Source organism: Genypterus blacodes, unplaced genomic scaffold, assembly GCF_046128005.1.
Source record: "Genypterus blacodes isolate CSIRO-AG114 ecotype Tasmania unplaced genomic scaffold, CSIRO-AGI_Gbla_v1 ptg000330l_1, whole genome shotgun sequence".
Lineage (NCBI taxonomy): Eukaryota > Metazoa > Chordata > Actinopteri > Ophidiiformes > Ophidiidae > Genypterus > Genypterus blacodes.
The window spans coordinates 184847-199674 of record NW_027467115.1 but is presented as its reverse complement, the minus strand read 5'-3'; the positions used below and the strand labels follow the sequence as shown (position 1 = coordinate 199674).

The 14828-nt window shown below is 45.1% G+C and overlaps 1 protein-coding gene across 1 annotated transcript in view; it reads right to left on the bottom strand.

Moving 5' to 3' along the window:
• bcas3 (BCAS3 microtubule associated cell migration factor) overlaps positions 1 to 14828 on the bottom strand; it is a 207292-nt gene that overhangs the window by 139150 nt on the left and 53314 nt on the right. The window contains exon 16 of the mRNA XM_076137652.1: positions 6276 to 6426. Within this exon, the coding sequence (XP_075993767.1) occupies positions 6276 to 6426 (151 nt within the window). The remainder of the gene's footprint in view (positions 1 to 6275; positions 6427 to 14828) is intronic.

Here is a 14828-nt window from a genome sequence, read left to right as displayed (position 1 = left end):
GGATCTGGAAACCTGCAGCATGACTTGATCCAGTCAAAGTCTCCAACCACAGATCTGGACAACGCTGCCTCTCCGTCCACAGAACCTTTTTATCTCTCCTTCAGACGTCTCTCATGTTTCTTTACCTTTGCTTTAAAGAGACGAGGCCACATGAGAGGTGGAACACGGAGGTTTGGAATCCGTGCGTGCAGACGTGACACACCGGGGAAAACGGTGGGAAAAAGTTTGGGATGACTGCGATTGAGAAAGAGGGTTGATTACTTTATCCAATTTGTATAACAACTGGAGACACCAGTAACACAAACAGCACTCAGGCTGTGTTGAGACAAAGAGTCGCGTGTTTGCATGCCACTTCTTTTTTTAGTGCCAGTGTGTATTTATGGTCATGCATTGTATTGTGTCTGTGTGTGTCTGTGTGTGTGTGTGTGTACCAGGGTGTAGGCAAATGTGTGCTCTCTGTGATTATGTTCACAAGTACACAGGTTGTGTGTGTGTGTGTGTGTGTGTGTGTATGTAAGAGTCATCCAGAGTGTCATCTCTCTCTTCAGGGTGTATTTCTGTCTATCTGTCAGTGCGTCTGTGCGTGTTTCTTGTGTTTACAAGACATTAGGAGTGGGAGTGTGTTCCTGTGTTTATCCTGCGTGTCCAGAGATAGTGACAGAGCTCCGTAAACAGTTTACAGTAAATAAGACTTTTCCCCACAGCAATAAAAGGTCCAATGAGACTGAACTCTGTCCCCTCCAGCCAAACTCCCCCAGTCATGAAAACACACAACCCCTGGCCAACCAAAGCACTCTGCAGCACTTCTTTACTTTATCGCGCCGGCCGCATCCGCCCGGTCCTCCTCCTCCCTCCTTCCCTCCCTCCCTCCTTCCCTCCCTCCCTCCCTCCCTCCCCCCCCCCACGATAGCACCGGGACTCCAATTAGTCTTGGAACATGGATGTGTAGAGGAATACTCCTATGGGAGACGAGGGAGCAACTATTTACCCTGGAACGTCTTACTCCTGGAGTGAGAGTTGACAAATGAACACGGTTGTTGGTGTAATGGAAACCTCTGGTAAAAGGCCACTTAATAAAGGGCACAGTGCGAGGTTAGTACAGCATTAGTCCTGGGTACGTAGGTCCACAAGTCTGGTGGCGGTGATGGTGGTGGGTGGTAGAGTGAAGGGGAGGGGGGGGTCTCTCTACTCTCTACCCTGTTCCAGGCCTGTGGACCCTGCTGAGTCTCCAGCTGGGGTAGACGGATGGATGGACAGCGCCAGGAGAAGGTCCCAACAGTGAGGGGAGAAAGGCCAAATGGAGCTTTGGGGGGGGAATAATGACGGCAGCTTCCTTGTTTGTTGGAACTCCACGTCGAGGCTCAAAGAAGAAACTTATTGTTGGTGGTGAACAAAAGAAAGGGAAGTGGTGGCAAGTGATGAAAGAAGGAGGTGTAAATATCCAGAACCGACACAATGGGAGTGTGTGTTACTGCAGAGAGCTACACTAAAGAGCTGATTCAGCCGTTTACACACTCAACTCTCCAACATAAACAAGCCGAAGCCAGAAGAGATTAGTCATTGGATATTGAAATGAGTTTGATGGAGAATCTCTTATCATCTTTCCTTACTATCTCTTAGAAACAGGCATGCAACCAAAGTACAACTGCTAAGCGTCACACACTCAGTGTTTCCCCATCATCTAATAGGTCCAGCAGTCCAACATCGATGCTGCCAGGACAGAAAGCTGCTGAATGGAGGCAAAGACATCCAGCAAGTCCACTGAATCTGGCACAGCTAGAAACAAAGGCCTTCAACAATTTGGCAGCACCAAAAATATCTCTTCTAGAAGATCAGTCATCATGTCTGAGGAAGCCCAGTGGTCCAAGAGGAACTGAAGAGCACAGGGTTTAACAATGTCTGAGTTAAAGACCCCAAGTGCGTCGACTGACTGTCCTCCATCGCTCAGGGTTTGTTTTTAACTTCCCCACAACAACAGACTGTCGGTCAGAACATTTACATTTTTATCCAAGAATTCTAGCAATTCATTATCCAGATCTACAGGGGCAATCACAGATCATGCTCTGATTTATCTAAACTATAGATTTAGAGGGTATCTATGTTGCTATACTGCTTAAACTCTGATCTGCCTTCGGCCCAGAATCGGCCTAATAACACATCAAAGTGAGATTCTGGGGGAAACACCGACATTAAAACACATCAAATATTAAAATACTGATGTTATGTGAAGATGTGCTGCGTCTGTGCGGCTGCAGAGGAGATTACTCTGACATACAACCATGAATACTGCTCACACATGAAGCTTTCCTGTTCACAACAAACCAAACGCTGGCGTTGAGGATCGTCCACGTGACGCCATGTAACAGGCCAAAGACTGAGACTGTATGTGGAACTATGAGGGAGGAAAGTAAAGGGGGGCAGAGAGGCAGAGAGAGAGAGAGAGAGAGAGAGAGAGAGAGAGAGAGAGAGAGAGAGAGAGAGAGAGAGAAAGTGACATGAGAGAGAGCATAATCGACCTGTGAGGTCGACGACCCCACTCTCACAGAATAATCGTTCACACATTCATCTCTTAACCCGCTGGCCTTAATAGCAGCTCTGCCCGGGCCATTAGAAAGGAGGGCCGGGAGGTGATCTGTGCAAATGGTTTAGTCCTGCTGGCACAGGATGATGGGCTGGCATTCTTAAAGCTCATTCCTGCCCCCAGGTCCCAGAAAGACAATGGCCTGGCATCTGTCTGGCTCCTCAGTCATGTGAGAGTACATCTGTACCAGGTCACAGAGGGTCACTCAGGCTCTGCACTCATGCACTCTAACTGTATTTACTCAGCATCGTGTCAGCAGCGGGATTTGGTTCATAGTGGTGTTTTGTTTTGTGTGTGTGTCTGTGTTAAAGTCACACACACACACTCTCTATCAACTTCTCTACTGATGCTGGCCTGCAAATCCTAAATTGGACATAGCCAGAGATCTTAAGTCTCTCCTCAGAATGCTCTGGTGAACTGTCAGGACACACAGATTGCTCTCTCTTTTCTTCTCTTGTCCTGGTCCAACTCTACACACACACACACACACAAGCAGCACAGCCCACTTTATTCAAAGACGGTGACATTTCAACCAAGAGAGACTCTCTTGGTTTGGCGACCGATATCTATTGATGTCCGTCTCTGACTGGGCCTGGACTCATCTGAGGCCCTCCACCCTCTGCCAGATCTGTGTGAGCGGAAACAACAGGCCAGGTCAGAGCCGACACTCCTCTCCTTGTTCAGGACTCTCAGGAGACTTTGAGGACTAGCAGAAGCTTGGCTCTGCTCCTGGTGTCCACTCCCTGACCTGGCCTCGTGTGGAAGAGGTTATCAAGAGGATGCTGAGCCACATCCGATCCTACCTCCCCAGTCTGACACTAACATCACAGCTGAGAAGGGAGGCTGGCTTCTCAAGCTGAGGTTTCATCTGATGGCCAAAAATAAAACACCAAGGCCTCTGAGACAGAAAGCAGCCTCAGCTTACTGGAGGTCTGCAGACGAGCCAGGGTCCGTAAACAAACAAGTCCCTGCAGTCTGTCGGTGAGACAAAGAGGGTGAAAGCTTCATCAGCATGTCCGTGTGAGTGTGTGTGTGTGTGTGTGTGTGTGTGTGTGTGTGTATATGCCACAGTGCACACTCAGGCAGCATGGTAGGGAATGTAGGTTAAGCAGCTGGTGTGTTCCTCTGCTGGCCTGCCAACAGGGATCTGCTCATACAGGTGTAAATGCAGCTGCCGGACCCTCGCCCCTCTCTCTCTCTCTCCCTCCACCGCTCATACATAAACATCTAAGCACACACACACACACACTAACAGAGAGGCAGCACAGACGGACAGATGGCGCCTGGGTACTCCTGAGCAAGTATTGCGTGAAAGCATATGATATCTGCCCCCACTGGAGGGGCCGAAGCTGCTGCTTCTGAAGGAGTGTGTGAGAACATGTGTGTGTGTTTTGGTGGTGCAGGGCGCACAGCTGCATGTCATGGTGCATTAATACTGATGCCCTCCTCTAGACTGCATGGGTGAAGGTGTACTGATGCAGCCGACCGACAAAGAGTCCAACCAGAGCAGGAGAAACTTCTGGTAGAAAGGAAAGGATGGATTTTGCACAATGTGTTGTGTGGAATAAATCCTGCTGTTTCAATTTCAATCTTTTTGTATCTCATATTGCCTATTTTACCTCAGGGTCTACAAAAAAAGTTAAACAACAACAACAACAACAACAATAAGGATACAACCTTCTTTCTTTCTCTCTCTCTCTCCTTTCTCTCCAAAGTCCTACACCTGTATGAGCACTGTCACCTAAAATGTTTGCTTCAATAAAAACAAATGGTAACAAAAAAAAACAAAAAAAACAATATGTTGTGTGGAATAAAGACAAAACAATGAGAAAAGAGTGAGACCTAAACTGAGAAATGAAGCCTTAACAAATCAAGTGGAAAAAATGGAAATCAGAGAAAACAACAATGAAATAACCAAAGGAGCAAATTGGTAAAAAGTGAAAACCTCTGGATCTGGCTTCACAATCCAATATTAGTGGTATGTAAAACCAAATGAAACATTATAACTAAATGCAAATACCTGAGGTCCATAATAGATCAATTTAATATAACAAAGGAAGACAGCTCACATGCAGTAAAGCATTGAGATCACTTATGGCTCCATATAAATAGAGCTAAACTGCATAAATAAAGTTGAATTAATGAGTTTCATGACCAAACTGATCCCTGCAGGTCCCAGTCCCTCTCTGTAACCTGTCCTGCTGTAGTTTAGAGGGAGCCAGTCCCTGTCCTGCTGTAGTTTAGAGTGAGCCAGTCCCTGTCCTGCTGTAGTTTAGAGGGAGCCAGTCCCTGTCCTGCTGTAGTTTAGAGGGAGCCAGTCTCTGTCCTGCTGTATTTAGTGTGAGCCAGTCCCTGTCCTGCTGTAGTTTAGAGGGAGCCAGTCCCTGTACTGCTGTAGTTTAGAGTGAGCTGATCTCTGTCCTGCTGTAGTTAAGAGTAGCCGGTCCCTGTCCTGCTGTAGTTTAGAGGGAGCCAGTCCCTGTCCTGCTGTAGTTAAGAGTGATCCAGTCCCTGTCCTGCTGTAGTTTAGAGTGAGCCAGTCCCTGTCCTGCTGTAGTTTAGAGGGAGCCAGTCCCTGTCCTGCTGTAGTTTAGAGGGAGCCAGTCCCTGTCCTGCTGTAGTTTAGAGTGATCCAGTCCCTGTCCTGCTGTAGTTTAGAGGGAGCCAGTCCCTGTCCTGCTGTAGTTTAGAGGGAGCCAGTCCCTGTCCTGCTGTAGTTTAGAGGGAGCCAGTCCCTGTCCTGCTGTAGTTTAGAGGGAGCCAGTCCCTGTCCTGCTGTAGTCTCCAGTGAGCAGGTGTCCCCTCTTCATGCTCATCCTCAGACATCATTATCTGCTCAGAGCCTTTCTTATTCAAACAGGGCATGAAAATTACATTTAAATCAAAGTATGACTATCTCTCTCCATATTTATGGAGCCACCTGTACTGTATGTAAATACACATATCAAAGGCATGTAGTTACCCCTGGTGATCCATCTGTCTTAAAACTACATCATTTCACTGCAGGGCGAAGAGGAGAGGACGCAGGTGGAGAGCAGGAGAATCTGATTTCCTCCCTGCATCACTCAGACAGGCTGTGGGTTGACCCAAACCTTGGGGAGAGGGTTTGGGGTTTTATTGTTTCACTCGCAATGCATGAAGTCCTCTTAGCTGCTTTTCAAAGCGGATGAGTTGGCGTGTCTGTTGTGCATCATTACCCTATGCAAAGGAGGAGTTTGACTGAGACAGAGAGAGATCCTGCAGCATCACAGTGAGGGAGAGAGTTAGGGGAAAAGCTGCTGCTACGTTTCTACACTGCAAGCACAGAAATGACACAAAGGAAGAGGAAAGATACTGGAGGTCTGGGCCAGAAGTAATCAACCGTGTGTTTGTGAGACTGGAATCAAGGCAATATGGAGCTAACAGGAGGAATGACAGATTTAGAGACAAGTTTCAAGTTTCTTCAACGTTGCTGAGGGACTTTGTTGTTGTTTTTACAGCAGAGACATAAACCTGCAACATTTTAAACAATCAAGCATGGTTGCATGATAAAGGTTACCTCCCCCTTTCAGTTGTCCCCCCACATACAGACCCTCATGTTCTGGGTCCCATGCTAAGATCACATATGGATAATAAACTGTGTGTTTGTGTGTGTTTGGGTTAGATGCACATCCATATGAGCTGATCAGTACCCGGTGGTTGAGCTGAGACCTACCCAGTGCGCTTGGTGATGGTCCCCAAGGTCATGGGCTGCTTGATCTGAGCCAGGGGCAGAACCACGGTGAGGCTGGGGAGGGGGGACAGGCGGGGGTTCCCCATGTTGTTATTGGTGAAGTTGTTGTATGAATCCTGGCTGCTCAGCTTGGCTGCAAAACACAGAGAGGCAGGGTTCCATTATAAATATTTAGTTGAATACTTCCTAATGTTCTCTGGAGAGCAAAGTCCGACAGATTTTTATCGTGGGTTTCAAGCAGAACGCAGAAGTAAGAGGAGAGGAAAGAGCCTCGCCTGCAAAACACAGGGACCTAGGTTTAAATGTAGAGGATTCATTCTTTATTAATATCTACATTATTCATTCTTCAACATTTTGTACATGATATGATTTTTTTCTTTATTTTCTTCATTTTTTAGATTTCTTTGATATTTACAGACTCTCATTCTAAGCATGGCTCAGTTTTAATGAATAGAATGGAATAAGAGAATAATAAATATGAAGGCCAGGGACTAAACCACAGAACGCCGTGTTTACAGGAAATTGAAACACCTTCCCTACAAAAAAAAGCCTTATTTAGATTTCTTTCCAGCAAACACACACTCAAACACACACACACGCGTACACACACACACAACCCTGGGTTCAAGGCCTCCTGTGGAATGATTGGAAGTAACCAGCTCAAGATGCTACATTACAGGGGCTGCAGCTCGGCTTCTAGTGCCTGGCAGTCTGTTAATCAAGGCCAATCAACAGGCACTACACACTGGCTGAACACACGTATGTACACACACACGGGCAAAAGCATAAACACACTCACACCGATGATCCAAAGAAACACATCTCATCTCACATATCCCAGCAGCCCCAGCCAAACATAATCAGGCCATGTCAAAGGGCTCCTTACAGGCCTAATGACCTTAACCAGCCTTAACCAGCTACATCAGGGAGAGAGAGACAGGGAGGGGGAGGGGGGAGAGACAGGGGAGAGAAAGAAAGAGAGGGAAAGAGAGAGGGAGAGAGAGCCTACAGTTATCCTCCTCCATTTTACTGGACAAGAGATTTCAACGCTGGCTGCATTTGTTTACAAGTCAAGCAGAGTTGATTTCTGGCAGGAGAGGTGGAGGCGGGCGGGCGGGCGGACACACACACACACACACACACACACACACACACACACACACGCACACACACACGCATACACACACACACACACACACACACACACACACACACACACACACACACACACACACACACACACACACACACACACACACACACACACACACACACACACACACAAATGCTGGTCTAATAGTTTATTTTTGTACAGTAAACCCAAATATCCACATCTGATGTTTATAGTTTATAGTTTATAGTTTACTCTGATACTATGAATGATGAGCAGATCATAGTTCATGACAGCATGAAGTGCAGGATTGGAATGAGAATGGTTAAGTTCTGATTGATCAACTCCTCACAATACAGAAAGCACTACTGATGAAAATAAGAAAGTAACATTTTGACCTTCATGACCTCAGAAACTCAACATTCTGTCCGGGATTTTGGTCAAAAATGAGTCAAGCACATAAATTCTGCAGAAAAAGAGACGTTTTGTTCTTTTGGGGCTATTTGGGGATTTTTTTTTTCTTATGTATGGGTTTAATACTTTCTTCTGAAAAACACACCATCCTTTTGTTATCACATGGTTCCATCTGTCAACAAACCTCCATGTTGCCTGGATCGCCCCGAGGACCTCAGGCTTTAGTTCCTCAATCCTGAAGCACATTTTGCAATTTGTTTTCCTAATAATCACAACTCCCCCCCCCCTTTCCCAAACGCAAGCTTCAGTCAAAGCTGATTCATAATACTCAGTTCAGCAGCACAGTAAGATTGAACACCAACGTCCATCTTACTTTGACTAATAGACAAGAACCTCACACACTTTAAACTATAATGCAACACCATTCATCTACACATTATGTAAACATCTAAGTGCGTACTAAAGTTTAGGAATGAGGATTATAAAGCAGATATGACTGTAATCCCCTGACAATACCTGGAACAAAAAAAAAGGTTTCCTGCCGATTGAATTGGAAATTCCAAGTTCAAGTACTTTCAAAGGAAATAAAGAGCAAAGCACAATACACTCTCAATGTTTTCCTTGTTCCGTTTGTTGCCTTAATAGATGAGTGACAGCTGCACAACATAAAGGAATGGAAGCAAGAGGGGGGGGGGGAGCGGAGCGGAGACAAAGGAAACAAGGCGAACATCAAAGGTTAGAATAAAGGTAGAGGAGGAGAGAGCCTCGTCATTATTTAGAAGGAGCGATCAAGAGGAGGAGGCTGAATGCAAGCGGAAAGGGACTGCTGAGTGTTTTGCTCCAGTCTTTTAGATCATTAACGTGTAGCTCTGAGATTCATTAGTGCTGCCAAACGTCGGCTTTATAGTTCTCCAAAGGGCCGTCTGTACAACTCCACTGGCCAACAATGCTGTGTGACCTTCAGGGGAGGAGAGAGGAGACCATTACACAAACCTGGCCTTCCTTTCCTTGTATTCCTGCCTCAGTCAGACTAACTGGGGCATCTATCAGGCCAGATCCTGAAAGCCCTTCATATTCCAGAAGTGCTACACACACACAGAGGCCCGGGCAGGCACCTTTTGTGTTCAGGAGGAGGGAGAAGACAAGGAAAAAATGTGTACAGGAAGCAGCCTGCAAAGACATAATGGTGCTTGAGCCGGTAAAGAGAGCAGGCGGGGGAGGGGTGGAGGGGTGGAGGGTGGAGGGGTGGAGGGATGGAGGGATGGAAGGGTGGAGGAGTGTTAATGAAGCTGCCATCTTCACCCAGAACCCACATCTCAATCCTGCTCTGCTCAGGCCTCAGCACAGAGCAGGTGCTGAGGATCAATCAGGACTGAGCCTCACACCGCACTGTCACTCTGAGTCCAGGGGTCACACACTCTCATACAGGACGATGATCACACACACACACACACACACACACACACACACACACACACACACACACAGAGGATGATCACTGTGGGGCTGAGAGGCAGCAGAAAGGGCGTGTGTGTGTGTGTGTGTGTGTGTGTGTGTGTGTGTGGTCAGGTCAGAAGAACAGAAGTACGAAAAGTGGGCGACAGTGATGAAGAGAAAGCTCCCAGAATACAAAGTCATCAAACTTAATTTTGTCACTCAGCTATGAGATTTAATAATAATTGATAATACAAATGATTGTAATTATTATATATTGCAATTGTAATAATTATATAAATATAGTGTTGTACTTTGTTTCCTTAATCTTCTGAGCAGTGTGTGTTTGTATAATACACACATTATATATATATAATACATATAGTATTGTTTAGAAGAGTATAAATGAGTTTAAAGTATAAAGTATAAAGTAATGTAAATGACTTCTGTGTCACATTTACACTCACATGTTCTCCTTTGTTCTCCTCACACACACAGATCACACCGATACAAATGTTATTTAAAGTGTGGGGTGCATAAATAGATGTGCATGAGTGTCCAGATGGATCCATCCATCAAAACATCTCTAAGCCAAATTTGCATGTAGAACAAATCAAGCATCCTGAATCTGAACTGCTACTAACAGACCAGATCCTCCTGCTGTCTCCTCTACCGGAGTCTTCCTCCTAACTACTGAGCCTCTGGGCCACCACTCAGGCTGCAGATGAGGATTTAATTATCAACCACCTTTAAGATGTCTTCTTCTATTACTGGGGTCTACAGATAACGTTTATAATCAGCTGAAGGTGGAAGACAAAAGGGAGCCGGAGCAAGGCTACAGCAAAGAAAGAGAGAGAGAGAGAGAGAGAGGAAGACAGACAGATGACAAGCGTCTGGCAGACAGATGGTTCTAGACGGAGGCCATGATTTGATTAATGACTGGGGCGTGATGTGCCCAGGCACTGATACATGACAGCCCCATGGAAAGAAGATCCATCAATGCAAATCCAGCTCCGTCACCGTCGTCCAGAGAAAAACTCTTACCTCGCCAAAAGGTCACACTGTCACCTGAACCTCGTCTCTCTGTCGCCCTTAATCCAACAACCCGTCCGTCCCTCCGTCCATCTACCTGCCTCTCCTCCATCCACCCATCGCTCCCTGTCTCAACAGTATTTGCATTCTCTTGTCGCACTAAGCTCTTCCTCCCTGTCCTTCTCGCTCTTCCTCCCTCTTCATCGCCCTGTGTCAGGAGGCTATCTCATGTTTCTCTGCCCTCCTTTAATCCCACATTTGCATTAAATACAAGCAGGCGACTTGCAATGAGGAGGCAAACGTGCGAAAGGACAAGCTCTGAAGATTGTGTGTGTACACATGAACGCTGTGTCTTATTTGAATTGTTTACCAGCGGCAAGGATATTTTAGTTTGAGATAAAAACAACAAGCTGGGAAAGAAGAGGAACAGGAAAGGGTGTGTGTGTGTGTGTGTGTGAGGCGGCAGGTTGGGCAGGTGACATGTCCAGGGAGGAGAGACCGAAGACCTGAGGATGATATCACAGCTGGGAGACAGAAGAGTGGAGAGAGAGAGGGGAGAGAGACAGAGAGAGAGAGGAGTGGATGTTGTCTTAGCTGGAGTTTGGGTTTGGAGCGTTTGAAGCTTTCCTCAGATTCAGGCTCAGATCGGCCTGCTGATAAGAAAGATGACCTCACAATTACTCACAAAATGTCCAAAAGCGGGAATAATGAGTGGATTACTGGATATTATTGGTGCATAAAATACAAAAGGGAAGAGGAAGAGTGCAGGAACAGAACATGCCGGCTTCATGGGACAGAAGAGTTCAGTCAAGCTACTGAAGTGCTGGAATGATTTTTAAGGTCAAACATCTGCATGGAAGAACTCAAGCAGAGTGTTAACACTGCTGGGGAAGGTGATTCAGGAAGATATAAACTTGTCAAATGGCAAATTCCTGAAAACAAATGTGATATTCTGCCAATTAAGATCTTTGAACTGAATCCACTGCAAAAACGACTTCATTAAATCTACTTTGTCTTCTGCTCCTGTCGCCCAATCAGAGAGAGGGTGATTTGTATTTTCCGATCAATCTGAAGAGACAAGAATCCGAACTGTAAGCAGGGACGCTCCGTTGACACAAATCAGCAAATCCATGAATCAGTTCTTCTCCGTTTTGAAGGATAGTTCAAGTTTTCCCGGACATGTTTGAGAATGGAGGGATTGAAGCAGAGAGGATGAAGAAGAAGAGTGAGGAAGCTGCTCTGCCATCCCAACCCTCAGAGGGATCCTTATTAAAACACTCACTTCCACCAGAGGAGGAGGAGAAAGAGAGGGAGGGAGAAGGAGAGAGAGAGAGAGATGGACAGCAGAGAGGGTTAAAAGGGGTCCGACCCAAAGGGGGCGGGGCCAGGATCCCCACTGGACGGAGTAAAAACAAATTAAAAGAGCCCTTATAAAACACAGATGCTGCTAAGAAAATAAACTTCACAAGATTTACTGTTTAGCAAAGGTTTGGGAGGACGAGTGGAAAAGCCATCAGCTCCTCTTCATCCCTCCACCCTCCTCCTCCTCCCCCTCTCAGGTGAGCCTCTGACGGACACGCAGAGCCGCACTTTTCACCTCTTTTTCATCTCTGCTCTCTGCTCGTCTGCTATTTTCAGCCCCCCCAGTTAAGAGTTGAGGTCAGGCCGGCCCTGTGTGAACACGGCTTCCTGCCCGCTCCCCCGGCTCCCAGAGCGCCAAGCTAACGGGAGCTCTTTCATTAACCGCCCTATTTGGGCAAATTTGTCTCTTCGCACAACGGCAGATAGAAAAATGTGTGAGTACGAGATGGCACACACGCAAAACAACACACACATGCACACCTCTGACAGATAAACAAGCCTTACCCTGACACAATAAACACGTGAAAGGAACACAAACGCACGCACACGCTAACACAAACACACACACACTCGCACACACACAGCATGCTGAAATCAGATCTACAAGTTTACAGCATGTCAGTGTTTACAAGGTTTCATCAGACAGGACCGGGTCGCCAGCAAGGAGGGGGGGAGGAGGGGGTCAGACAGCTCCACCGGATCAGATGACACCCATACTATAACCATATGTGTGTGTGTGTGTGTGTGTGTGTGTGTCGCCATCATCTGATTTGGGTCAAGGAGCTCGTACCTCACAGTTAAGAGGGCCGGGTTATGGACCAACATTGGGTGTTTAGGAAAGCAGCAGAGGGCGGCTGGAGGCTGGGAGACTGATGATGATGATGATGATGATGAGGGGGTTAATGCACGCGCACACACACACACACACACACAGACACACACACACACACACACACACACACACACACACAGAAAGAAAACTCCTTTCTAATAGACAAACACACTGTGGAGGTTCTGTCCTCCACTTTTTACTCAAATTGGTCAAAAGATTCATTGTAAATTATTTCCAATAATTCAGTTTGGCTCATTCAACATGGATGTTTCATTTCTGGACAGTTAATCTGACAATGAGTTGAAAATGTTGTTTTGTTATTGGAAGAGATGAATGATCGACACAATGAGGGGGGATCTGATAGATACGGCCTTTTAAAAGATCAATCAGATGCAGATACTCATCAAATAAATGAACTAATCTGTGTTTCTGTGCTCATATTAAATGTAAACATATTTAGCTTGAAGTGTTATTTTTTATATATATTTTACATATTTCTCTTTAAAGCTCTTTGTAAATATGAATACAAATCAAACCACAAGACATTAAAGTACTTTACATTATATCATATTATATTATATTATATTATATTATAGATCTACGACTCATTTAAGTCACGAAGGAATTTTAGCTGCTAGAATTAATTATTACCAACATTATAAAAAAAAAAGTACCTCATGATCAATTAACTAGAAGAATGTGAGACAGCTGAGATGTTCTGGATCATTCTATGTCATCATGTACACTATCATATACATCATAAAATATGTTACAAATGTTAAACATTTAAATGCCAAATTAAAAAATAATAAAGTTGAATTCCTTCAGTCTGGTCTCATGATTCTGTTTTTTTAAATGGAAGAAAATTAAAAGATGATGATATGATGATAATATCACAGCAAATTTAAATTATTCTCATGAATTCCCCCTTTTATATTTTACTGTGTTTTGTAAATTGATTTGTTAAAATTCAGAAGAAGCTAAATCATAAACAAAGGATCAGAAACATAAAATAAAAAACACCAGATTGTGAAATTCCTCAGATAAACACGCTACGTTTTGGCTCAATCAAGTGTTTGATTGCAAACAGATCAGGCAGCGTGCGTCAACCTAAGCGACCCGCAGAAAGAGAGAAGAAGAGGAAGAAGAAGGAGAAGAAGAAGCAGCAGCCCCTCAGCCTCAGTGTCTCTGTCTGGGTCTGCAGCCTCCTCTTCTGTCCCCACAGTCACATAATGAGACACGCTGCTCTTTGGATCAAACCAGCACACACACACACACACACACACACTGAGCTCAAACTCAATGGTAAAAGGAAACTAGACATGGTTTTAAAGTTCATATTGTTTTATGTATTTTACAGGTGGATCAATGTGTTTTAAGAGATTATTCTGGAGTCACAATAAAGAAAAAAGACGAGTATCAATTAAAAAATCCTGTCCCTGTTATTCTATCACAGCCTCACATTCACTCACATCAATCAAATCTAAAGCTCAGAGCTCTGCTAACTTCCTGTTACAGGCTGGAGTCGCATCTTACACAGAAAGCTCTGATTGGATTTATGGATTTAGAAAATGTCCCCAACCTAACGTCCACTTGCTGTGACTGATGGGACAGTCAGGCTCAGTTAGGACAGTCAGGCTCAGTTATGACAGCAGGCTCAGTTAAAGAGCTGCTAAGAACCGCAGGCCGGCTTTGATCCGCTGTTTGCTGGCACGGTTCTGACAGCATCCCAGTCAAAATAAATGCTGTGTCAGAAGCTCTTACACATGACACGAGTAAACACCCAGCCTCAAAGAAAACACACACACAACACACACACGGGCTCTCTGCTGCTGCTTCCTGCTGAAGAACACACACACACACACACACACACACACACACACGAGTACTGATCCCCGTCAGATTTAATTCTAAACACTGGACATGAATTTAGGCCTAAGAAGTTATTTTAATATTCTTATAATCCTTTAACTGGAATTTAATGTTTACACTTTATATCAATAATAAATGACCAATTTTTATTTCTCAATTCACGATCACAGTCAGAACTCTCCCCGATGGAAACAATCATCAGAAAATAAAGTCTCTATTCCCATTGTATTCAAACTAAGCTGTGATTTAAAGAGGCTATTATCTCATTTAGGCTGAGTGAGAAACAAACAAATCACCCAGAAAAAGAAACAACAGGCAGAGAGAATAGCAGAGCTGCATGTAGCAGCTGAGCGAGACAAAGGCTGCCAGTAAAGTAGTATTGATTGTGTGACAATGGCTGCTTTGGCTGCTCAGAGCCTCCTCTTCTTCTTCTTCCTCTTCTTCTTCACACACAGTGTCCAATAAGCTGCAAGCCACA